Below are 26,521 nucleotides of genomic sequence, written 5' to 3' on the forward strand. Positions count from 1 at the left end.
TGAGAACAACTACATGAGTTCTGTCAATAACTAATAATTCAATGCAGTTAATTTGGCAAATGTTAGAAAAGGATGAATACCTAAAAATACCAGGGGGGGGAGGGGGGACACAAAAATGTCATTGTTTTATCTAATAGCAGATGGCATCTTTGCCTATAGAACTGAAAGATAACCTAGTTGTCTTCTCTGATCCAAACTTGAACTTCAGATCGGAAGATGCATTGTCTGGTATAGAGGCGTTGCTTGTTGAAGGGAAAGAAAAAACAAGGGCAGGATCAGACTTCTTAGAGCCAAAACTATATGAAGGAATTGAGGATGCATCTTTAGGCGGAGACGGAACGGTGGCTGAGGTTGATGGCATGATGGTTGGTGTTGGAGGCTCAGAGTTTACACCCGAAGATGCAGAGACAGGGAAGGTAAATCCAGAAGTTGTCTTATCAGAAGATAACGCCCATCTTTGATCAGGCTTGCCAACGGTAATAGAAGGCAAAGCTGGTTTATTCCCTGAAGAGTGAGTGGGAGGCTTCTGAAAACTTGGAAACTCCGAGGAAGCGGCATTTGGCACAGCCTTCAAGTCTGAAGCTGCAGTATTATTTTTTGCAGCAGTGTCAGCTTGAACAGTAACTTCCCGAGGAGCAAACTTAAAAAGAAGATTCCCTCTATCTTCAGTCGCCTGAGCTGAATTTGTTTTGTCAGCTTGATCTGGTTTTCTCAAAGAATCAAGGCCATTGGCCAAGCTATTATTGTTGTTTGAGGAGAGGGATTTCTTCCAGGAGGTGGCTAGCCTCAACTCAGCAGATTTCTCTTTAGGAGTTGGCAAATTTCTCTCCAGGTGTTCTAATATTTTCTGAGCCATCTGCCTGGAATGTGGAGGAACAGATGGAAAACTGACTTTGGAGCTTTGTGGCTCACTATCCGCTGCCAGAAATTTTGAGGGGCTACTTGTTCCTCCTTTTTCTGTATTCTTCTTTACACCTGAAAATAATCCTTCAAAGGCATTGAAGTTTTCCACCTGAGGACTGTTTAAAGTTGAATGATAACTAGCAGACCCTCTAGAAGGAGTTTCTGCGACAGCTTTATGCCGTATCCTAGTCCTACGAATGGGTCCAACAGAACCATGTACATCATCCACTGAATTGCCCCTTGAATTCACCTACAAGCTCAAAAACTGAAATTAAGAACAGTACTTGAAAGTTTATTGATAATGACAATAGTTGTACCAAAACAACAGCAACATAGAATCACAGACAAAAGAAAATTTCTATGACAGGACAAAAAGACTTCACCTTAGGCCAAGAAATTAGTTCATTTTCATGCAGCCAATGCATCTAAAATTCCACTGGAGTGTTAAGTCTCGACCAAGACTAGAATCACTATAACATATCACACAATTATGCCATATATATATATTTGTCCAAGAAACAAAAGAACATGATAATCACATCCACAAGACAGAAAAACACGATGACTATGAATATGGAAAAATTACCATTCCATAAATTTAAAATTTTCTTGTCCAAGGTAACAGAACAACATGATGGCATCCCATTGAAATAAATTACATAGACAAGACATAAAAACACAATGACTCCAGACAAAGAAAGTTACCTGTCCGTGTACAGGAGTTTGAGGCTGCTGAAAGGGAGATGACGTCATATTCAAGGGCCTATCATGATCACCTTGTAACTGAAGCAACCAATAAATGTGTAGAAGAGAAAAGAGTCATCTCACATGTGATGAATCACGTCCAAAAAAGCACCATTGGCATAAGAAAACTTGATTCCACATACCTGTGACTTAGACTTTGAATAAAAAGTCCTAGAATAAGGAGTTCGGGGGAAATTGTGAAGCCCGAATCTCCCTCTTTGACTTTGTGGAGTCATAAACCCACGCTGATCCTGTACCATGGCACCTGGCCAGCATGTGGAGGGCTTAGGTGAAGGAGATGGCAAAAATGGCTTTGATCCAAGCAGGTTGCCAATCACTAATGCCCCTCGATCTTTTGAAATTAAACTCTTAGAGCCAAAGCCTACTTCTGATGCTCGGTTTTCCATATAAGCCCTTGCAATATCAATTGGTGAGGCTCCAACATCATCTGGCAGCTGTGAGATTACACACAACTATCAGGCTATCCATGGATATGAGAAAATGAAAACAGAGTATGCATCCAATTTTGTGTTCACTTGTGCATTTGCAAAAGTAAACCATTCCTAGCAATTATGAAAAAAAGAGCAAATATAGAGGTATATCTGTCTGTATGTTGTATATGAATAGAACTTAGATTCCTGTCTTTTTTTTTCCCAATTTCCTCTCAAGCCTTTCCAAAAAAAAACTCTTTTCCTTGGAGGATGCAAGTGGACAGCCATGCCATTAACAAAAACACTGTCAAGCACTGATGTCCAAATTGTAACTTAATTCCTAAAGTCATAATCTGGTCAAGTTTACTTTAAGCCTTAATTCCAATGGTGTGCTGAAAAAATAGCTCATATGAGTGTGTGCCTGCATGCAGATGTATATTCAGATTAAGTTCCAAACACAAATGTATAAGCAATCTCAAGAATGATCTTTTGCATGTATCTTCCCTGATATGAAAATCCAGTGCTTGATGCATGAGAAAGTACATGAATTTAGAGAAGCATGTGCTTTGCAAAGTACATGAATTTAGAGAAGCATGCGCCTTGAACATCTAATATACATTGTATCGTATTTATAAACACATGCTGCATTGAAAATGCACATTGATTGCAATAATTTATTCCACTCACAGTTGACTTGACAAGAGGGGTTGAGTTTCCCCAAATAGCTGTATTCAAATCTTCATGCTTTTCTTCAGTTGACTTTGTTGAACTTTCGAAGGGGATTGCAAGGCCTCCAACAACTCCAGGAATCACGCTTGAATATCTCTTTTCTTGAATTTTTGAAGTTCCCCAAATAGCTGTGTTAATATCTTCTTGCTTTTCTTCAGTTGACTTTCTTGAACATTCAATGGCAGCAGCAGGCCTTCCAACATCTCTAGCAGTCATGCTTGAGTGTTCCTTTTCTTGCTCAACATTCGGAAGATTAACAGCTCTTGAATGAAGTATCTCCATCAAACGACTAATTTCATCCCTGCATAGTGATGGAGAGAACTATGAATTTTTCATATTTAGATCATCACAACCAGGCTCCATGTCAGTTCAATGGCAATGGTGGAACAAAAGTGGTACGAAAAGTCCATGTTTCTTTAAGATTATATTTACACATGTAATCAATTATCATTACCTAGAAAACTTTCGGTCCTTCACTACTTGTTCAATTTCAGAAAGCCCATTATGACCAGAAATGCCAAGTTTTTGATGTTCATGGCCCTCAAAGTCAGAACCACTCTTGGATATTTCTGCAGCTCTGCTAGTACCAGCTACATCAGTTGATCTGGGTGCTGCTTGCTGCCACAAATAATTCCCAATGGTGAGACTATTTTATTCGCAGAAATGCCAGAAGTTAAAAAGCCCGAAGAAAAGCTTATGTTATAATAACACTGTTGTACAAATAATTCATGAATAGATCAATCATAACATTCTTTCAGTAAATGCTCATGAAAATATAAAACAAACAGAGAATAAAAACTTACAACTTCATATTCTAAAATCTAAATCGATACCAGTTAGAAAGGAACAAATGCACAAAATAACAAACATATATTACTATCCCTGATAAGCTGTTAGAAGATTTCATTACTCTCCAAAACATAAATTAAACTAGCAAAATGTAGCACAAAAAACACATGACATGAAGAACCCACAAAAAAAGGGGAAAAAAAAGAAACGGAAATGAGGTTTACTGTTTACAATCAATTTGCATCAAGAATACCAGGTGTTTTTCTGCACCTTCAAAATAAGTAATGACTCATATAGCAAAATAGATTAAACAAATTCATCATGTATACACTAGACATAAATGATCCAGAAGTTGCAATAGAAAAGGGGAAAAAAACACTACCTCTATTTTTAGTATTCATTAAAAACCATTCATCATACCAAGCATTACTCCTTACAAAACCATCAGCTAACCCGAATCAAAAAGTAATTGTTCCAACAAAAGAAAGTTGCAGCAAGTATGTCATCCAAATATTTCGAACTAGACTCAAAATTGGGAACAAGTCAAACAACACACTTCATTCATTTCAAGGCCAACATTCCTCAATTCAACCTATGTAATTGAAAGTTTGAATGTTTTTCCACAAAGATATAAAGTTTTGCCTTACATTAACAGTGAGATTGGCATCATCACCACTAGCATTCTGCTCCTCCACCTCCTCATGTGATTTCACTATAAATAAATTAAAAACATATAACTAATCAAATTAAAAATAAAAACGTATAAATAAATAAATAATCGCAAATCGACAGCTTCAAAAAATATTAAAAAAAAAAAAACATCATCATTCAAAATACTTAATACAAAACCCTAAATAATCAAACTTAATCACAAAGAAAACAGAGACTATCAAAACTGACCGTCATCTTCTTCCCGATTAGCGTCGTCATCCACAGACTCCGATTTGGAGAAGAAAGAGGGGAAAATCAAGTTCGCACCGCCAGAAATCAACTTGTAAGCCGGATCCACCAGCTTCGACAACCACCGACGCCGTTGCGCTTGGTTATCCTGCGGCCTAGCATACGGTGTTGCCAGTGGCCTCCGCGACGGCGGCTTCCTCAATTTACCCCCGGCTCCTCGAACTTCCACTATCGATTTTCGTCCCAACGACATCGTTTCGCCGTCGTTTGTGCTTCCCATTTGATTTCTTACTTCTCTGACAGTGTCAGCCGTAGTGGAAGTAGAAATTTACTAGGTCCAGAGCGAGAGAAAGAGAGCAAGGAGGAGGAAAGGCCGCGCCTTGTTTTTTTACTGTGTCTTGTTTTTGTTATCTTTTTAAGGGGGAAACTACATTAGAGTCCTTCACTTATTATATATATTTCAACTTGTATTGAAACTAATAAAAGTTTCGATTTCACCATTCATGGATTGTATAATTGAGATATGAGAAATGTTAAACGATTTTTAAACATGAAACAAATTTATTTTGATGAGATGTTTCTTTTACCCATTGTTATTTGTAAATTTTATATTTATATTGTAATTTTTCTAGCATGGGTAGTCTTACATCTTTTTTTTATTATTAATATATCTAGCATGGGTAGTCTTACATCTTTTTTTTATTATTAATATAGGTGTTCGGACAAGTTTGTATCTATTTCAACTAATCTTACGGACCTTGAAATTAACGACCATGTAAACCTCTAGTGACTCTGAAATTTGTAGAACTCGAAGTGATGATTTCTAAGAAACAAACACAGAACATGACCAATTAAGTTAAACCCTACATTTTATTAGTAAAAAAACAGTTACACCCCTATATCTTATTAGCATAAGATGATGCAAATAAAAAAAAGTAAGCATTCAATTTATAATGAGGATTGTTTTTTTAAGTTTTGATTTTTATTTTTGGCTTTTGATATTCGGAAAATGTATTTTTTTTTTGGGTTATGGCGGGTGGGATTGAGTATAATACTATATTTCTTACCTTAACTTCCATAGTATATTTTATTTCTCATGTTAATTGAATATTCAAGATATTTTTACTTGGTTTAAATATTTAAATATAAATTCCTTGTAACTGTTTTAATTTTTCTCCATTTTTATTTTGTAAACTATCATGTGAAAATATCTCATAATAAATATATTTATATAAAAAAAAGAAAAAACCAAAAATCAAGTCAAATAAGACTCGGTTAATCATTTTAACTATAAGAGGGTTACATTGAAAGTTTTGTAGAAACTACAGGATCAAATGTTGAAACATTATGAACAGATATGAATTGAGATTTAAATTTAAATTTCTAAATCCTAGGAATTAAAAATATTTTTGACCTTTTAATTTTCTCATTTTCAAAATGACAACAAATTGATTGTGGTGACCGTTGCGAATTGTTATGGTGAACCATTTTTATCTGGGACCGACTAATGGTGACAGTAACTTCTTCTTTTTTTCACTTGTTGAAAAAAAAATTAGATAATTTTAATATTATAATAATTTTTATTTTTTAAATTTTATTTTTTAATATCATTATATCAAAATAATTTAAATACACCAAAACAAAATCCAAATTTTTTTTAAAATAGTTTTAAAATGTAAAAATAAACAAAAAAAAAATTTAATGTTATAGATATAACTTTAGTTTTTTAATTGGATTTAGACCAAACTAGGTAAAAAAGTCCGGGTTTTTTTTATTAATTTTTGAATTATTGAGTTAATTCAAGACAAGACAATTATTTTATTAAGATAATAGCATTTCATTTCATTTATTTATTTTAGTATTGATTAATCATATCAACAAAACCTCAATAATTTATCATATGCAACTGAAAAATCAACCCAAATAAGGTTTAAATTGAATTTAATAAATACAAATATTATGGATAAATGAAAACGAATTCAAATAATAGTTGCATTGTGTGTTACTGAGAATTGATTGATAGGAGGAAAGAAAATGAAAACAATGGCATTTGAAATTAGATAAATTTCTAATTTGGGAATAACCTTATAGATATTGACTAAATAAAGGTACTAAAATCTCACCTAGGATTTTATAATCATGGATTCACTGGGGTCTTATAATTGTTTTATTATATTTATTTTATATTGAAATATAAAATATAAAAAAATATTATAAAAAAAAACTTCAAAAAACCTAGACATATGAGCTTGGTGGCCCAACACTTCTAGGTCTCTAAAAAAAAACCTAGACACATGGGCTTTCAAGTCTGAGCGTATGTGCTTAGGCCTCGTATATTTAATTTTTTTGTCTTTTTAAAGGGAGGATGAACTTTAAAAAAATAATAATAAAATAATATGTCATTTGTTTGCCTTAATTCTAGCTACTAGTGTGATGGTTGGAAAATTATAACATAATGTTTTTTGCCCTAAAAACCCTTTCTTAACCCATTATAACAAAAAAATCCTTATAAACATTTTTATAATATCTAGAAATCAATTTATCAACTTAAGAAACCCAAAAAATAATCAAAAATACAAAATCAAATTGGGTTAGATTTTCTTCCTCGACTTTCATCTATTTTCAGGCAATATTAAGGTTTTAAATAATAACTATCAAACTCTTTTCATCAAATAGAGCCACTAAATACCACGTTCAATAATTTTCATGGTCAAAATTAGTGAAAAGAACAACTCTCTCTATATCGAAATTCGACAATGCTCTTTCTCATCTCTCACAAAATAAAGACTAAAAAAATAACAAAAATAAAGTTTTATATCAAAATTGAATTTGAGAGGAAAAAAATTAAGGGGCCAAAAAGGTATCATTTTAAAAATTAAAGGACTAAATTAAACTTTTTACGCTAGCTTTGAACATACCATCTATTTTCATCACCTTTTGCATCTTGGTTCTTTTTATTTCAATTTTAACCTTGGTTAATAAATAGAAAGCAATTAACTATCAATTTTGTAATTGAATAACTTAATCAATGATAAAAGAAGTTTGAAGACCAAAATAAAAAAAGCATTGCTCCAACATTTTCGAGACCGCCCTTCCATTTTAAGTTTTTGTTAATGTCCAAAAATTTTGGGATTATATTTGGAGGTTTTATGTTCAATCTATGAAAGAATAGGAGGGATTTAGGATTGAGGGGCTATCCCACTTTAAAAATGAGAAGAGGTTTTTATTGTACCTTTCTCATTAAGCATTATTTATTAGAATAATATTTTGTTTGTTTTTTTGTTTTTTTAATTAATGCTTAATTTTAAAAAATCATCCTTTAATATTGTATTTTTTTAATTGAGTTATTTCACTCTTACTACATGGATCACAGGTTTGGTGAGTTAACCAAATCGATTCGGTTTTTTTCCTTTTTTTAATTAATTTTTTTTTCAATTTCATCATTTAATATTAAATTTGATTAGAAATTATACTTCATTATTTGTTTTATTTTTTTTCTATTGGGTTATTTTGACCTCATGATCAAAGAATTGTGCTTAATAAATTAACCTAAGTTTAATTCAGGGTATTTTTGTTATTTTTAAATAGAATATTTTTTAATTTTATCATTTAAAATTAAATTGATTGGAAATTAAGTTTTATAATCTGCTTTAATTTTTTTTTTGTATAATGATATTTAGTTTTATTATGACGATGATGGGTTTTAATATTTTAACCTTATTAAATTGATTGTTTTTTTTATTTTCTTTCTAAGCCTATGATGCATGTCTGTGTGTCCCAAGTCTTTTTGTTTCTTCTGTCTTTATACCATAATCAAATGCTATTTTAAATAAATATGTTTTAGAATAGTTTGAAATTGAGTTTTTATACTTCCAAAACAAAATATAAAGAAAAATATATCTCATTGTCCCCTCTTTTTTTTTTCTCTCATTATTTATACGGTAATATATCAAACGCAAACGGGATAACTGCCGACTGGTATAATTGTTTACAAAGAATGAGTTAGGGGAAGATTATAATTTGAAGTACAGCCATGCCATCTTGCCCCTAAACCTTTGGTAAAGAGCTAAAAGAAAATAAGAATTAATAGATAAACTAAAGAACACTTTGTTAGTATCTGTCTTTTTATAAACAACTCTCAACTTTCATGCTCGTGGTTAGGTAAAAAGCCCTTTTGATTTTTCTTTATACGGGCAACATTCTGATAATCACCTAGGATGCTTAGGGTCACATTGCCATAAAGGGAAGTCAAGTCCATCTCCATTATGGAGTGTTGTAGCTAAATAATTTTGAAGCACGGCCACCATTAGCTTGCTTTTTTGTTGTTGTGTTCTTTATGGTCTAAAAGTTCTGCTATGACATGCTCTTGAGTTGCTGCAGACAATTTTGAAGAATGGCAAACATTAGCTGCTTTTGTGTTATAATTAGTTAACAGTTGCAAATGTTGTCTCCATTACTATTCTCTCATGTCTGTCGCCATCATTGAGTTTGAAAAAATTCTGAATAGGCAGAAACATTAATATTTTTCAAACCAATAGCAGAATAACACCATCATCATCGTCATCATGGTACATTTTTGTGTAAGATTTTGTAAAAGAAGCCTTTCTTTAAGGTAGGATTTTACCACCAGGTTGCGGGGACGATGGTGGGCTAGCTGTTGATGGTTTACCTGTCATCATAAAGTAACAGAAAAAAGAGAAGAAAGGTAAGGAATGATTGCAGCTTATAATAGCAGTATTGACAGATGTTAAAGGGGGATTGGGGGGGTCAAGATCTACAGTTCTGAACATCTCTTGACATCTGAGGACAAAATCAAGTTCCGCATGATAATCATACAGAGGACCTAATCCACACCGAAAGCCGAAAGGCCTTTCCTTTCACTTCAAGGCACCACCCGTGACAGGACCAGTTTGACACAAGTGTAAACCCTTTAGAATACTAAAATTAGAGAGAAATCAAATCTTGCGTTGAAAAATACTTGCTATGAAGCCGAAAGGGCTTTAACAAAGAAATTAGCGGATGAGTTGATATATACTGGATTCTTTCCCCTCTCATTAGCAAATGATTTTCCTGCAACTTGTGAAATGATCTGCAGGAAGATGTTGAAAATCTGGAAAAGACTTGTGATCTGACTTCAAATGGACCCAATAATTGCTAGAACTCAGTGGTTATAGATTATTGGTGACTAACTAGCAAATAGTTTTTGTAAGATTCTGGCCAAGTCACACTGCCATCAAAACCTACACCATGAGCAGGTACTGCACTTAAAGGTGCTTCTAACACCACCCATCCATAATTTCCTACATGAATTATCCCCATTGATTCCATAACCAACCCATCAATCAAATCTGAGAAGAAAAAAACAAAGAAAAGAAAACTATGTGAAGCTGTCAACTAGGCCTACTGGCTCCTGTTAGGAAGTTGTTGGTTAGTTTTTTTTTTCTCCAAGTAGCACAATGAAAAAAAAATTCCCAAGCTAACAAGGTTAAAAAAAAAACTCACTAACACTAGTTGTACAGGGTTTGCATAAATGACTAAATAGCATGTCATGCATGTGCGACCTCCATAATTTGAAACATTTAGTTCCGCCTATATTAAGACCGAAGACTGTAAGAAGTAAGATGACTGCAAGAATGCAAAAAATGGAAGGTGGGAAAGGAGCTGCAGATCATCCTGAGACAAGGGACACCTACAAAATTGCTTATATAATCCATTTTCTGCTCGGTGCTGGTAATTTGCTTCCATGGAACGCTTTTATCACAGCTATTGATTACTTTGGCTATCTCTATCCAACCAAGCACATTGAGAAGGTCTTTTCTGTAGCTTACATGAGCTCTTCTGTTCTGGTTCTACTAATAGTCGTGAGTTGGGGTGGCTGGAGCAAGCAGCTAAGTTACAGATTAAGAATGAACATGGGATTTTGCATTTTTGTACTCTCTCTAATGGTGGCTCCACTAATAGACTGGTCTTCGAGTGGCAGCGGGCCAGAAGGGAGATCAAATGGAGCCTATGGTGTGACAGTTGCATCAGTCGTGGTTTGTGGTATAGCTGATGGATTGGTAGGAGGAAGTTTGATAGGAGCAGCTGGAAAGCTTCCAAAACAGTACATGCAGGCTGTTTTTGCAGGAACTGCCTCTTCAGGTATTATATAATACCACAACTCCCAACTTTTCTTGTCATTTCTTCCATGATTCAACAGAAAAGGAAGTATTAAAGAGTAGGTGAGTAGGAGACATGGTCAATGGTAGGTTCTTATTATGATAAAGCATATTGTCTCTTCCAAATTATGAGTTAAAAGCAAACAACATAGTGGTCACCGAATCATTTTCACCTGTTGGAGAGAATTTGATGAAGATAAATAGCATCCTAAGGAGACTGTCTTTTCCTTTCAGGGCCAAAGTTATAGATTTACTTCCACGAATTTAGATCAAGGCACAAATCTTCACTGTTTTTTGCTTAGACAGGTTATTCAGAATAAGCAATCATTTCCAGCAATAGCATGTTTTCACTTTTTCCATCATTGCCAGCAAGTACTTTCTTGGCACAACATAACTTCTGGAAAGATTGCAGGGGACTAGAGCCTCAACGAATCCATCAGAAACCAACCCTATTAAGTATTACCACTATCAGTTATGCTTCCGAGAAGTTGGTTTTAAACTGTATAATTCTTAGCATATTTTTAGGAGAAAGATGTAAAATAAATGTTTGTTGTCTTGCTTGAACTTTGTGGTGAAGCAGATATTGTTAGACAGCTTAAGGAATCATACTCAGTTCCCCTGACTACATCAATTGCTTGTAACAGGTGTTCTCATTTCCATCTTGAGGATCATTACAAAGGCATCACTCCCTCAGAACCCTCAACGTCTCCGAACAAGTGCTCACTTCTACTTTATAGTTAGCGCCATCATTCTGCTGTGTTGCGCTCTCTCTTCCAATTTGTTATACAAACTACCAGTTATGGAACAGCTTTACAAACTTGCTCCTGATGATTCACTGTTTCCAAAACCAAAATTTCGGGCAGTAGCAAGAAAAATTCGATGGCCAGCTTTTGGTGTTCTCATGATTTATATCGTGACGTTGTCGATATTTCCTGGTTTCATAGCAGAAGATCTCTCGTCCAAGTTACTAAAAGATTGGTATCCCGTTTTGCTGATAACAATATACAATGTTGCAGACTTCACAGGGAAATCTTTAACCGCAATATATGTTCTGAAGAGCATTAAGAAGGCAACATGGGGTTGCATTCTAAGGCTTGTGTTCTATCCTCTCTTTGCTGCTTGTCTCAATGGACCCAAGTGGCTGAAAACTGAAGTACCCGTGGCAATTCTAACTTTCATGCTCGGAGTGACTAATGGCTATCTGACAAGTGTTCTCATGATCCTTGCTCCCATGGCAGTATCAGTTTCAGAAGCAGAGTTATCTGCAATTGCAATGGTTGTGTTCCTAGGAATAGGGTTGGTTGGTGGATCAGTTATTGGCTGGTTTTGGATCATTTGAGCCTCTTTTTTTTGGTCTCTCAGGCTAGTTGGGAACAGATTATATTCACAGGTAAAATTCAAGAACAAAACTAACCGGAGGTTAGCACCAGGAATAATCGATGGCAAATGATATGAATTTACAGCTATCACTCTTTAGTTTCCCAATCAGCTGCAGATTTCTTGTTCTGAGTGAAAGTATCCTTATCCTTTGTGTATTGAAGAAGATTAGAGTACTCTCTTACCCTTTCTAAAGCACAGGTTTGACTCTCCAAATATTCCCATTTGCACTCAAAAGGATGATGTAACAGAGGCCAGATGACCTCAAACATACACTGAAAGATAATTAAAACAAGAAAATCTCGATATATCTCAGAACACGCGAATCAGAATCCCCCGCGGTAGCTGTTAGTGAATTTGCTTAGAAAATGAAGCTATAACGTTCAATGACAGCTTGTCCGCCAGGCTTCCGCTAGTCTTTGTCGAGACTTTGACTATTCAATCTCTAGCTGGAGGCTGTTTGATACTATCAATCAGGGAGCTGGCATGGACCAAAAATAATAACATTATTTAAGTCTTACAGGGCTTAGCTTGAGTTGCAAGCATAGCTTTGCAGTCGTAGAATCCCAATACTTGATGTGAAGGGCAAGCCCTAACCTAACAACTCACATCTTGGCAAACTGGTAGATCAGGTCTTGGCAAACTGGTAGATCAGGTCCTGTTACTGTACTAGCAAATAGCATATAGAAAATTTTAACGCTCCTGGGACTATTATTGAATACAGGGTAAGATAGATAATGATAATTTAACGATTTAATCTATCCACGCTTTATCATTTCCTTGATTCCTTCAGGTTAATTGAAGGTGAAGCATCAACCCTAAACGAAATTTAAGAGGCAGTACATAACATGCTAAACGCATTGTTATTGTCTTAATTATGCTAATATCTACAGCATTGGACAACTCTTTTCTGTCCAACCACAATGCTTATCTATAGGGGGGATACTTGCATGACCAGAGGAAAGGATATTTCAAACTTCAAAGTTTAAGCAAAACTCCACTATGCAGTGGCAGCAATCCCTGCCAGAACAAGAGAACTTTATTGACAAATACATAACAAGCCAAGCAGAAAGTAAGAGAGGCAATGCCATAAAAACTCGTCTTATCTTTTATTTTTCTTTCTACATCAAATGGCTAGACGAGCAAAGCATGGTAATCAAACAACTCAACTGTGCAGCTTAAAAGGTTACTACAAAAATTGCAAAAAGAAAGGATGTATAAACAAAGGTCAGAAGTTATGTCTAAGCTATGATACAAGGTTTTTGGGAGAGGTGGTGGTCTCAAGATGAGGCGGCTAAAGGAGGGAGAGGAGGCTTGGATCCATGGAAAAAAGTTCGCGGTGACAATTTGGTCATGTTTTCTCTCTGTTCCTGCTCCCCCTCTCCTCCTCCTCCTCCTCCTCTTCAGCATCCCAAAGAAACCGAGCATAAGATGCCATCACATAACTGCAGCATCAAAACAAAGACATGTTTAAAACTTGGCATCCATCATAAGTACAGCGACAATGGTAAAGTACAATATTGTAATACTGATAATTGTCTATCCACGTACAATCCTTTTTCCCATCAAAAATTGAAACTAAGATCATGATATAATTCATGTCTCTAAAGTTCCAGCAGCAAATTTTATGGACTCTACAATCAACAAAGGTACTTACCAATCATCGGGGGCAGCTTTAACAGCTCGATCGAAATAAGATTCAGCACGAGAAGCATCCTTATGATTCTGCCATATCAAATCAGCATACATTGAAAGAACATCTGCATCATTAGGGTTGGCTAGAATTGCTCTCCCACAGTACTCTTCAGCTTTTACAAAATCCAAACGAACCTGTTCCAATTCCAAAACAATACATTAGAACAATCTTGCCCAACAAGATTGGCTCCTATTCACTTACTAAATCATTCCTAATTTACTCATACTCTTACCTTTTGTGTTTGAAAATCATTTTTTACGTCTAAAAAACTTTTTGTCTCACGATTCTGTAGCTTAGAGTTTCAAAAACTTTATACTTTGAGAGTATCCATTAAAGTAATTTCCTACAAAGAGCAAAACTTTTATACAAAAGGAGCTTTAAAAGCACAAATTTCAGATGGATATTCACTGTTGATATACAATTACATTAACTACACAAGACAGAAACATAGCTTCCCATTTCTTTAAACTTCAAAAAAAAAAAAAAAAACACATACACAAACACACACAAAACACATTATCTAACCATAACACAAACAAATTCAATAAAAAAATAAAACAAATAAAATCAAAAACCATGCAAACAAGAACCTTTGCAATACAGCAAACACGTACCTCTTTCAAGAACCTGGCATAATTTCTGAGAAAAAGAGGATTCCCAGGATTGGCTTCAATCATCTTCTGATAATAAACATCGGTAGTTTCAGTCCCCTCATTAGACTCCTGAGACCCTGATCCTCCATCATCACCAAAATCCGACCTACCACGACCACCACAAAACTTCCGTCCACCACCATCACTACCACCACCCGTCACTAAAACCTCCATCACCCCATTATCACCCTCCCCCTTCTCTCCAGCCTCACACCGTTCAAAAAACAACCCACCCTCCCAAAATGACATCTTTTTCTCCACTTCTTCATCAACTGGGATTCCATTCAAGATTCCGTTACTGGGTTTTCCCTTTGGCACTGAGAGGTCCCTTAAATCTGCCTCGGAAAAGGCTCTTGTCATTCTTTTAAAAGAATCATGATCTTGTGAAGAAATTGAAGAAAATGGACTAGAAGATGATGCTGTCAGCGAAATGGGTCGGGTTTTTTTAATTTGGTGCACAGATTCGGGTTCTGGAGATGGTTCTTTCAAGTGTGGAGGGATCCATGAATTCGGAATTGGCATTGATGAGCTTCTAAGAAGCATTTTTTTGGCCTTGGATTTCTCTCAATCTCTGCAAATGTGGAGCCTTGGCATGTAGGAAGGAGGAGAAGGTGATGTTTTTATATAGGAGTAAGGATTGAATCTTGGCCGTTGATTTTGTTAACGTAGGGATTCGGAGAGTACTGTACAAGTTCTTTTTTTGGTATTGGAGTTTCAGTGGCTTGTTTGGGTAAAGGATCTAAAGTTTTAATTTTAGAATTTTGTTTTTCTATTTTATTGTTTTCAAAACATCTTTTCTTGAATTTATTCTTTTTACCTTTGTCATCAAAGCTTGGTCACGGGTTTCCGAATTTTAATTTTTAAAATAATATTATTTTTATTTTTAAAAATAAAACAACATTATTTTAGATTATTAAAAAATTATAGGTTTAGATAAAAATTTAAAAAAATCTTTGAAGTTAACTTGATAATATGTCACTACAATTTGTCTAATTTAGTCAAATTTAATAAATATATTTTTATTTATAATTTGTATAATTTTGGAATAAGTTATTTAAATTTTTTTTCAATTTTATAACATGATTAATTGATGGATTGTTTGGTCGCAGTAGTTGATAATTGGCCACTAATAAATAATGTGGGCGATTAATTGTTTTATTAATTTGTTGAGTAATTAATTGGTTATTAGTTATGGAAGTTTCTTGAAAATTGGGAAGATGATTCAAGTCAAAAGTCATTAATCATCCAGGTTTATTTCTAAACTTTCTTTTTAAATGTCTAATTCTCTCTCTCTCTCTCTCTCTCTCTCTCTCTCTATATATATATATATATATATATATATAAACATGCATAGTCTTCCTTTTTAATTAGAGAAACATTGTCTAGATTTAATATTAATCAATCAAAATATTTTTTTTCTTGTTGATTTTAATTGTTTAATTTTTTTTTAGGAAGAAAGTCTTTATTTATTTATTTATTTTCTTTTGAAATTTAATTTATCATGCAGCTATGGTGTGGTTTTATAACATTTCTTTATGGATTCAATATAACTTTATAGCATATGATTATTTATCAAGGCATATGTTTCAATATTAGTACTATCTAGAGATAAATCAAGGAAAAAAACTTGAATTACTATTCATACTATAATCCAAACGAAATCATTATACAGTATCCATGTGCTTCTCTTCCATTCACATAAAAAGAAAAAAAAATATTCATGGTTTCATTTTTTCTTATGAATGTGTGCATTACTACATATACCTAATAATCTCTCACAATTCTAAATTATGAAATATAAAGAAAAAAATGTGTTTTATTTTATCACACTAGTACATTTTGATTGTATGCTTATTTATTTGGTGAATATTTTGGTTTTATATACTTATTGGAAAATTAAAATCAAACTGGAAAGAGATGTAGTTTTGATTAATTTTTTTACTCACACTATGTTAGAGTTAATTCAGATTTTTTCTAATGAAAAAAAATATACAGGCAATGATAATATAAGCCAACTCGGACTAACTTGGCAAACACATAGGATATTAAATCAGAATACTCTATAGAATGAAAATGTAAAAAAAAAAAAAAAAAACAACCACAAAGTTCCTGATCCAATAACCTAATCTCAAATGATGAAATTGAAAAAAAATTAATTAAAAAAATATTGAAGAAAAAACTTAAGTCAACCTAGGTTCACCATATTAACCCACCACTGGCGATATGAGATCTAAATTTAAAAAATATATTTTTTAAAATGATCTAGAAAAAGGATTAAAGTAAAATAAATAAAAAAACTTTGGAAAAAAAATCTAAGTCACTTTGAGTTAATTTGACTAACTTGCGATCCGAGATAATCTGACAAACTTACAGTCTGAGATAACCCCATAAAAATAAAAGACATAAAAAATCAAAAAGTTCAAGATTTGATAGTCTAATTTCAAATGATGAAATTTAAAAAGCTTAAAATAAAACATTGAAAAAAAAATCTAAAAATAGTCAAGTTAATTGACTAACTCACGATCTAGAATAACCCTTATAAAACAAGAAAATGATAAAAAAAAAAGAGCATTTAAAATAGCAAGGACCAAAATCAGATAAAAAATGAAATAAAATATTGAGGGACAAAATAAAAATATTAAGAAAAGGATAAAAAAAAAAAGCAATTAAAAAAATGAAGACAAAAAATGAATAAAAAAATAAATGCAATAAAATATCAAGAGACAAAATTGAAACAAAAAAAAGAACAAATCAAGAAAAGTATTAAAAAAACAACAATCAAATGAATGGGTATCATATTTGATATAAAAAACAAATAAAATTAAATGAAAACTAAAACCAAAATCCAAAATAAAGAAAAACCAATAAGAAAAGAAAAGAAAAGAAAGGACTACAATTAAAATTAAAAATAAATGGAAGAACAACTCTGAATTTTAGTTGACCGAGCACTTATTTAAAGAAGAGAAAAGAGTGGAGAGGAGAGAAAAATCTCATTGTTACCAAACTATCATGTATTGCACTACACATGCAGCCTCATTAGCTGCATCATCATTGGACACTTCGAAAAGATATGATGGTCGAACCTTATTAGTCATCAGAAGATGCTGCATAAAGTGTGCGAGCGACTTCCACTCAGTGGTTTTTTTTAAAAAAATTATTTTTATTTGTTAAAAAATTGATTTGCTCTTAATTCAAATAGATTATAATAGAAAAAACATGATAAAATATCAAAATACTCCTTAATCTCTTATTTATTTATTTATTTACTTGAAGAGAAATGAATTAATTTTTTTTATTTTAAAAATGAAAAGATGCAAAAGCCCCTCTTATTTTTTTTATTTTCTTAAGGGTATTTATGTTATTTAATCGTGAAAAAAGTTAATAAACTATTACACCCCATTAATTTCATAAAACTAAGTAAATCATCTGGAAAAAACTATTTTACCCACAAAAAGCTATTTATTTTGTGTAATTAAAAACACCCTACCTTGGATTGATAGGGTTTAGTTCTTTTTTTAATTTAGCGAAATCAAGTCCCATTATTTATTTATTTATTTCTTTTTCACTTACCCAACGAACCCTAACGAGCTCCCCGTATATACGATGGACGGAGGCAAGTACGCGGTCAACATTTCATTACAGTAGGACCCGCTTAAACATGATCATGTGAGAAGGGGCCCACTAAAAACATTTGATTTATCACATAACTCCCTTGGACGGTCTAGATTCAATATCATGACGTGAGTCCACACTGCTAGGACTGGCATCTGGTGGCGACTCATGAAAGGGAAAGGGGAGGATTTTTCCGCGGTGTTTTAGGCAACAATAAAAGCCCGTAGATATTTCAAGTTTCTACGAATTTGCCACTAATGTGTTTGAGTGGCTGCCCTTAACTTTTGTGGGACCCAAGATCGCAAACTGGCACCTTGGGTGGAGCCCATGGCTGGTGAGTCTTGGTGCTAGGAGGTCATGACCATCCTATCATGTCTGTCTTATGATTATTATGTTTTAGCGGTATTTAGAAGAGAGTATTTTTTTAAAATATTTTTTTAAAAAATATATATTAAAAAAATATTTTTTAATTTAAAAGTAATTTTTAATATCAACACATTAAAATATCTAAAAATATAAATAAAGTTAATTTCAAGCAAAAAAATATAATATTTTTAAAACACAAAAATAAAAAAAAAATTAGATTCTCTTGGATTATTAAAAAGATGTTTGAGAATATAATTGCGGTTATTTTTTCAAGTATTTCATTCAAAAATATATTAAATAATATATATTTTTATTTTTAAAAATTATTTTTGTCAATAATATATTAAAATATTAATTTAAAATAAAATAAAATTTTAAAACAAAGAGGGCGGCGTGCTGTTTTTTTTTCTTTGTCACGAAGAGGTGCAAGTTGATGATTGTAGGGGTAAAATCGTCAATATACATGATTAATTATGAAGAAAGATTTTTTTGCTGTGATTTTTTTCTTACTTTTACTTTGTTTTCTATTTTTGGCTTTATGCAATAAGTGTATGTGCTGATGCGAAATAATTGCCTTGTACTTGGGGAGAATTTTAACAAATAAGAAATTGACACATGAGAGGTATTATTCGCACGTGGAGGTCCATTGCCTATGAACCATGCAACTATAAAGAGCTTAATTTTAACGTTAGTTTTATATATGGAGGTTTGAACGAGAGATTTTTAGATATGAGAAAAATAATATTAATATTTAAACTAACATTTGTTTATTATTTTATGAAAAAAAAATTAAAGATAGATACAGTGAAGACATGTGAGATGTTTCTTCATATCCTTTTTGTTTTTAAAATAGAGAAATTAATTTTAAGATTTATAAATTAATTTTATGTATTCATCCATGTCATTTCAATCAAACAAGTTTTTATTTATTTATTTTTGTATTCATTTTTTCTATCTTTATCTTTAAATAATAACAAATACTAATCAAGTTATTAGAAAAAAAAATCATCTTATTCCATACAATGTACTTCAATCCCATAACATTTATGAAAATATATTTTTTTAATGATTTTTATCAAATATTGATCTAAAGTGTTTCAATTTATAATACTAATTATCGAAAAAGAATAAGATTGAAGATAAAACAATAATGTGATATATAGATGATGATATATAAAAAAATAAAAAGCAAAAGGTTAAAAAATCATTTACAAAAAAAATAACCTTCATTATTGAGTATAAGTATGCAATTCACACTCAAACAGATGTATTTATAAGAAATTTTTTTATTCCAATCTCACTAGTTTAACCCAAAACGACAGGATAGGATGTAAATCTGCTTGATACCTAAGCTAATACCTGAAATGGTAGAGATGACGAGGGTGATGTAGTGGTTATAATGATGATGATGATACAAAATAAAAAATAAAAAATAAATAAAAAGAGGTAGAGTTTTATAAAAAGGCACATCATTATTTTCAAAGGAGAAATTCTTAATTAAAAAATATTTTCTTTTGCAAAAACCGTCGATCAAACAGCAAAAACAGAAAAAAAAAATATGCATTTTTTTTAATTAAAAAGATAGTGTTAATTAATATTCATAGGGTAACTATTTGGATATTTGATGGAGGACGTAGCATCCTGTAAGGCTGCTTCTTCTCCTCTATTCCTTAAAGAGCATTACCATCTTAAAATGGAGGAGCCCATGAAGCTACATCCAGCAGTCTCTGTGGAAAAACATGAACACAAATTTAGACCAAGTAAAACGGGATGGCACAATCGATTAGCACAGCATGCAACGATATCCAAGAATCTAACATTTCTATCCATGTAAAGCTAGTGATGGCACCATGGATCGTGCAAGATTTATAATATGTTGTGCTTAATTTGTCGTAAAGGACCATTACCAGAAAGAGAGATAGATGTGGAATTTCCAAGCAAATTTGTGTGAAGGAGATTCATAATTGCTTGGCAGCCAAGTAAAAGCCTCGAAGCATCTTCATTCTGATAATATATACAAACGATCAAAACTTGATCAAGCTAGGATAAAATGGCTTGGTAACCCTCTCAGCCTGCCAATTAGAAATATATATGAGGAGCACATTACGTAGGACCCATGACTCGAGCTTCTCAACCTCTCATGATGTCCTTCTTGCGTAAAATATTAGTATTAACAGCCTTTTACTATATAATCAATGAAATTTAGATCTTTGAGAAAACCCCATTTGAAACCAAGCTTTGAATTTGAGCTCCCATGGCTACATTCACGTCGTTTTTGTTGGGTTTTTGTTTTGGATTGATGGCGGGCTGGGTTTGGAGCAAGAGGCTCCGTATCCCATTCTTTGTTCTATGTGGAGTGAGCTCCAACTCTCGAAGTTAGGCCACACTTCGGTGCCATTTGGAACGCATTATTTATCATCCCAGGAGATTATTAGAGAATAATATAAATTATTTTTTGAAAATTTATCTAATAGTTTAAGCTATTGGCTTGAGATAGTTTTTTGACATGGTATCAGAGTCTTGATGACCAAATGATCACGAGTTCGAATCTCACAATCCTCATTTATTTGATAAAAATTAAGCATAAAATAATATGAATCTGTGTAAGTTTCAAACCCAAAAGGCTTTCATTTAAAAGGATGTGTTAGAGAATAATATAAATTATTTCTTAAGATCTTATTTAATAGCTCAAGCTATTGAGTTGAGATGATTCTTTGACAGAGATAATCTTATGCTTAGCTTAATAAATATAGGTGGAGAAAACATTTATGTACATGAAATGAAAATTGTAGAGGGTGTGTGATTGTTATGAACTAGTGTAAAGCTCTTGGATCCAAGAGCTTCGATGGCCTGAATTGCCTTGCTGGATTTAATTACCATCTTGGATGTGAATGGCCTCGGTTTCTTTTTGACCTACTTACCTGGTGCCCATCACTACTGATGGAGAGATTAGAGCTATCATTAGTTGCTGTGCTTGCATGTTCAATGGTGGGGATATTTGGACAAAAAACAATTATTAACAAGAAAAATATTGTTTATTCTGCATAGAAAAATGTGAACGCGAATGGTGGTGTGACACTCTCCCATCTTCTAATTAAACAAATATATAAAGGTGTGTGCTCAGGATCACATGCATGACCATGAAGGGAAGTCAAGTCCATCTCCATTATGGAATGTAGCTGGATAATTTCGAAGTATGGACAGCATTAGCTTCTCTTTTTTCTTCGTTTTTTTGTGTTCTTTATGGTCTAAAAGTTCTGCTATGACATGCTCTTGAATTGCTGCTTTTGTGTTGTGATTAGTTAACAGTTGCAAATACTGTATCCATTACTATTCTCTCATGTCTGTGTCCATTACAGTTGCAAATACTGCAGAAACTTTCAAACCAATAGCAGAATAACATGATGATGATCATCACCATCATCATCTTGATAAATTTTTGGGTAAGATTTTGTAAAAGAAGCCTTTCTTTAAGGTAGGATTCTACCACCAGGTTGCTGGGACGATGGTGGGTTGTCGATCGATAGTTTACCTGTCATCATAAAGTAGCAGAAAAAAGAGAAGAAATGAAAGGAATAATTGCAGCTTATAATAGCAGTATTGACTGATGTTAAAGATGTCTACAGATCTGAACATCTCTTGACATCTGAGGACAAAATCAAGTTCCGCATGATAATCATACAGAGGACCTACTTCACACAGAAAGGACTAACCTTTCACTTCAAGGCACCACTCCTAAGGGCCAGTTTGGCACAAGTGAAAACCCTTGTGCAGGACTAATCATACAAGCAGGCTGTTTTTGCAGGAACTGCCTCTGCAGGTATTATATAATACCACAACTACCAACTTTTCTTATCATTTTTTCCACGATTCAACAGAAAAGGAAGTATCAAATAGTAGATGAGTAGGAGACATGGTCAATGGTAAGTTCTAATCATGATAAACGATATTGTCTCTTCCAAATTATGAATTAAAAGCAAACAACATAGTGGTCATGGAATCATTTTCACCTGGTGGAGAGAATTTGATGAAGACAAATAGAATCCTAAGGAGACTGTCTTTTCTTTTCAGGATCAAAGTTATAGATTTACTTCAAGGAATTTAGATCAAGGCACAAATCTTCACTGTTTTCCTTAGACAGATTATTCAGAATAAGAAATCATTTCCAGCAATAGCATGTTTTCACTTTTTCCTTCATTGCCAGCAAGTACTTTCTTGGCACAACATAACTTCTGGAAAGATTTGAACAGTTTCCATGCCTTGTGGAGCATCAAGTGATTCAGAATTTCATGAGTTTTGAGATTGAAGGGGACTAGAGCCTCAATAAATCCATCAGAAACCAACCCTATTGCCTCTATCAGTCATGCTTCCGAGAAGTTGGTTTTAAACTGTATAATTCTTAGCATATTTTTAGGAGAAAGATGTAAAAAACATGTTTGTTGTCTTGCTTGAACTTTATTTTGCATGTAAGAAGCAGGTGAGTGAAATCAAGTATACTGTGGTAAAGCAGATATTGTAGGAATCATACTCAGTTCCCCTGATCACATCAATTGTTTGTAACAGGTGTTCTCATTTCCATCTTGAGGATCATTACAAAGGCATCACTCCCTCAGAACCCTCGACGTCTCCGAACAAGTGCTCACTTCTACTTTATAGTTAGTGCCATATCATTCTGCTGTGTTGCGCTCTCTCTTCCAATTTGTTATACAAACTACCAGATATAGAAATAGCGTTACAAACTTACTCCTGATGATTCACTGTTTCCAAAACCAAAATTTCGGGCTGTAGCAAGAAAAATTCGATGGCCAGCTTTTGGTGTTCTCATGATTTATATCGTGACCTTGTCGATATTTCCTGGTTTCATAGCAGAAGATCTCTCGTCCAAGTTACTAAAAGATTGGTATCCCGTTTTGCTGATAACAATATACAATGTTGCAGACTTCACAGGGAAATCTTTAACCGCAATATATGTTCTGAAGAGCATTAAGAAGGCAACATGGGGTTGCATTCTCAGGCTTGTGTTCTATCCTCTCTTTGCAGCTTGTCTCAATGGACCCAAGTGGCTGAAAACTGAAGTACCCGTGGCAATTCTAACTTTCATGCTCGGAGTGACTAATGGCTATCTGACAAGTGTTCTCATGATCCTTGCACCCATGGAAGTATCAGTTTCAGAAGCAGAGTTATCTGCAATTGCAATGGTTGTGTTCCTAGGAATAGGGTTGGTTGGTGGATCAATTATTGGCTGGTTTTGGATCATTTGAGCCTTTTTTGGTCTCTCGGGCTAGTTGGGAACAGATTATATTAACAAGTAAAAATCAAGAACAAAGGTAACTGGAGGTTAGCACTAGGAATAATCGATGGCAATTCCCATTGCATGATATGAATTTAGAGCTATCAGTCTTTAGTTTCCCAATCAGCAGCTGATTTCCTGTTCTGAGTGAAAGTATCCTTATCCTTTGTGTATTGAAGAAGATTAGATTACTCTTCTTACCCTTTCTAAAGCACAGGTTTAACCCTCCAAATATTCCCATTTGCACTCAAAAGGCTGAGTTGCAAGCATAGCTTTTCTGTCGTAGAGCCCCAATACTTGATGTGAAGGCAAGCCCTAACAACTCGCGTCTTGGCAAACTGGTAGATCAGGCCCTGTTACTGTATAGAAATTTTAACACTCACAGGACTTGCTAAGTTTGAACAGAAATCAGCTCGTTAAATTATTGAATACAGGGGAAGATAGATAATGATAATTTAACGATTTAATCTATCCAGGCTTTATCATTTCCTTGATTCCTTCAATAATTATAGGTGAAGCATAAACCATAAATAAAATTGAAGAGGCAATACATAACATGCTAAACGCATTGTTATTGTATCTAAAGCATTGGACAGTCTTTTCTGTCCAACCACGATGCTTATCTATAGGGGGGATACTTGCATGACCAGAGGAAAGGATATTTCAACCTTCAAAGTTTCAGCAAAACTCCACTATGCAGTGACAGCAATACCTGCCAGAACAAAAGAGCTTTATTGACAAATATATAACAAGCCAAGCAGAAAGTAGGAGAGGTGATGCCATAAAAACTCGTCTTATCTTTTATTTTTCTTTCTACATCAAATGGCTAGACGAGCAAAGCAAGGTAATCAAACAACTCAACTGTGCAGCTTAAAAGGTTACTACAAAAATTGCAAAAAGAAAGGATGTATAAACAAAGGTCAGAAGTTATGTCTAAGCTATGATACAAGGTTTTTGGGAGAGGTGGTGGTCTCAAGATGAGGTGGCTAAAGGAGGGAGAGGAGGCCTGGATCCATGGAAAAAAGTTGGCGGTGACAATTTGCTCATATTTTCTCTGTGTTCCTGCTCCCCCTCCTCCTCCTCCTCCTCCTCCTCTTCAGCATCCCAAAGAAACCGAGCATAAGATGCCATCACATAACTGCAGCATCAAAACAAAGACATGTTTAAAACTTGGCATCCATCATAATTACAGCGACAATGGTAAAGTACAATACTGTAATACTGATAATTGTCTATCCACGTACAATCCTTTTTCCCATCAAAAATTGAAACTAAGATCATGATATATTTCACGTCTCTAGGGTCCCAGCAGCAAATTTTATGGACTCTACAATCAACAAAGGTGCTTACCAATCATCGGGGGCAGCTTTAACAGCTCGATCGAAATAAGATTCAGCACGAGAAGCATTCTTATGACTCTGCCATATCAAATCAGCATACATTGAAAGAACATCTGCATCATTAGGGTTGGCTAGAATTGCTCTTCCACAGTACTCTTCAGCTTTTACAAAATCCAAACGAATCTGTTCCAATTCCAAAACAAAACATTAGAACAATCTTGCCCAACAAAAGTGGCTCCTATTCACTTACTAAATCATTCCTAATTTACTCATACTCTTACCTTTTGTGTTTGAAAAATAATTTTTACGTCTAAAAAACAGTTTTTCTCACGATTCTGTAGCATAGAGTTTCAAAAACTTTATACTTGGAGAATATCCATCAAATTAAATTCCTATTGACAGAGCAAAACTTTCATAAAAAAGGAGCTTTAAAAGCACAAATTTCAGACAAAAATATTCACTGTTGATATACGATTACATTAACTACACAAGACAGAAACATAGCTTCCCATTTCTTTAAACTTCAAAAAAAAAAAAAACACAAAACACAGTATCTAACCATAACACAAACAAGAAACAAAAAAATTCAAAAACCATGCAAGCAAGAACCTTTTGCTATACAGCAAACACGTACCTCTTTCAAGAATCTTGCATAATTTCTGAGAAAAAGAGGATTCCCAGGATTGGCTTCAATCATCGTCTGATAATAAACATCGGTAGTTTCAATCCCCTCATTCGACTCCTGAAACCGTGATCCTCCATTATCACCAAAATCCGACCCAAAACCACCTCCACCACCACAAAACTTCCTTCCACCACCATCACCACCACCACCCGTCACCAAAACCCCTAACACCCCATTATCACCCTCCCCCTTCTCTCCAACCCCAAACCCTTCATATAACAACCCACTCTCCCAAAATGACACTTTTTTCTCCACTTCTTCGTCAACTTCCTGGTCAGCAGTGATTCCATTCAATATTTTGTTGCTGGGTTTTCTCTTTGGCACTGAGAGGTCCCTTAAATCATTCTTGGAAAAGGCTATTTTCACTCTTTCATTAGAATCATGGCCTTGTGAAGAAATGGAAGAAAATGGTCTAGAAGATGATGCTGCCAACGAAATGGATCGGGTTATTTGGATTTGGTGCAAGGATTCGGGTTCTGGAGATGGTTCTTTCGAGTGTGGAGGGATCCATGAATTCAGAATTGGCGTTGATGAGCTCCTAAGAAGCATATTTTTGGCTTTGGATTTCTCAGTCTCTCGAGGCTTGGCATGTCATATGTACGTAGAATGTTATGCTCTTATATAGGAGCAAGGCACCGTTTCATTTTGCGGTTGTAAGGGGTTTTTGCGTAACATTAAATTTGTTTTTTAATTATTTTTTTAAAATGAAAAATACCTTATAATGTCAAACGGGATTTAAGGATTCAATCTTGGCCGGTGACTTTGACACTTGGCAGCGTATGATGATTCAGTATGGTCTTGTACACGTGCTTATTTTGGTATTGGGGTTTTAGTGGCTTGTTTGGGGT

General features: G+C 33.9%; 4 protein-coding genes and 1 pseudogene across 5 annotated transcripts; 2 read left to right on the plus strand and 3 right to left on the minus strand.

The window, feature by feature from the left end:
* LOC118052114 (nuclear pore complex protein NUP1) lies at positions 1-4,889 on the minus strand. The gene is made up of 7 exons (XM_035062950.2): positions 4,497-4,889; positions 4,244-4,308; positions 3,262-3,425; positions 2,766-3,108; positions 1,791-2,102; positions 1,609-1,686; positions 1-1,153 (listed from the first exon to the last, which is right to left on the minus strand). The coding sequence occupies exons 1-7, from the start codon at positions 4,774-4,776 to the stop codon at positions 131-133; spliced, it is 2,265 nt and encodes a 754-aa protein (XP_034918841.1). The 5' UTR covers positions 4,777-4,889; the 3' UTR covers positions 1-130.
* A 4,963-nt stretch (positions 4,890-9,852) lies between these two features.
* On the plus strand, positions 9,853-12,349 carry LOC118052116 (equilibrative nucleotide transporter 8). Its single transcript, XM_035062951.2, has 2 exons — positions 9,853-10,637; positions 11,299-12,349. The coding sequence occupies exons 1-2, from the start codon at positions 10,040-10,042 to the stop codon at positions 11,991-11,993; spliced, it is 1,293 nt and encodes a 430-aa protein (XP_034918842.1). The 5' UTR covers positions 9,853-10,039; the 3' UTR covers positions 11,994-12,349.
* A 577-nt stretch (positions 12,350-12,926) lies between these two features.
* Positions 12,927-14,990, minus strand: LOC118052118 (uncharacterized). Of its 2 annotated transcripts, none has more exons than XM_035062956.2 (3): positions 14,342-14,990; positions 13,689-13,861; positions 12,927-13,051 (listed from the first exon to the last, which is right to left on the minus strand). In XM_035062956.2, exons 1-3 carry the CDS (start codon positions 14,921-14,923, stop codon positions 13,003-13,005), a joined length of 804 nt encoding a protein of 267 aa, XP_034918847.1. In that variant the 5' UTR covers positions 14,924-14,990; the 3' UTR covers positions 12,927-13,002. The 2 variants fall into 2 exon arrangements, with proteins under 2 accessions (XP_034918847.1, XP_034918845.1); XM_035062954.2 differs by lacking the exon at positions 12,927-13,051 and adding an exon at positions 13,117-13,476 and having other exon boundaries at positions 14,342-14,987.
* Positions 14,991-22,271: 7,281 nt separating this feature from the next.
* Positions 22,272-23,859, plus strand: LOC118052041 (equilibrative nucleotide transporter 8-like; annotated as a pseudogene).
* Positions 23,860-24,425: 566 nt separating this feature from the next.
* LOC118052117 (uncharacterized) lies at positions 24,426-26,288 on the minus strand. Its single transcript, XM_035062952.2, has 3 exons — positions 25,623-26,288; positions 24,999-25,171; positions 24,426-24,786 (listed from the first exon to the last, which is right to left on the minus strand). The coding sequence occupies exons 1-3, from the start codon at positions 26,220-26,222 to the stop codon at positions 24,621-24,623; spliced, it is 939 nt and encodes a 312-aa protein (XP_034918843.1). The 5' UTR covers positions 26,223-26,288; the 3' UTR covers positions 24,426-24,620.
* Positions 26,289-26,521: the final 233 nt, after the last annotated feature.

This window comes from Populus alba, chromosome 18, assembly GCF_005239225.2.
Source record: "Populus alba chromosome 18, ASM523922v2, whole genome shotgun sequence".
Taxonomy (NCBI): Eukaryota; Viridiplantae; Streptophyta; class Magnoliopsida; order Malpighiales; family Salicaceae; genus Populus; species Populus alba.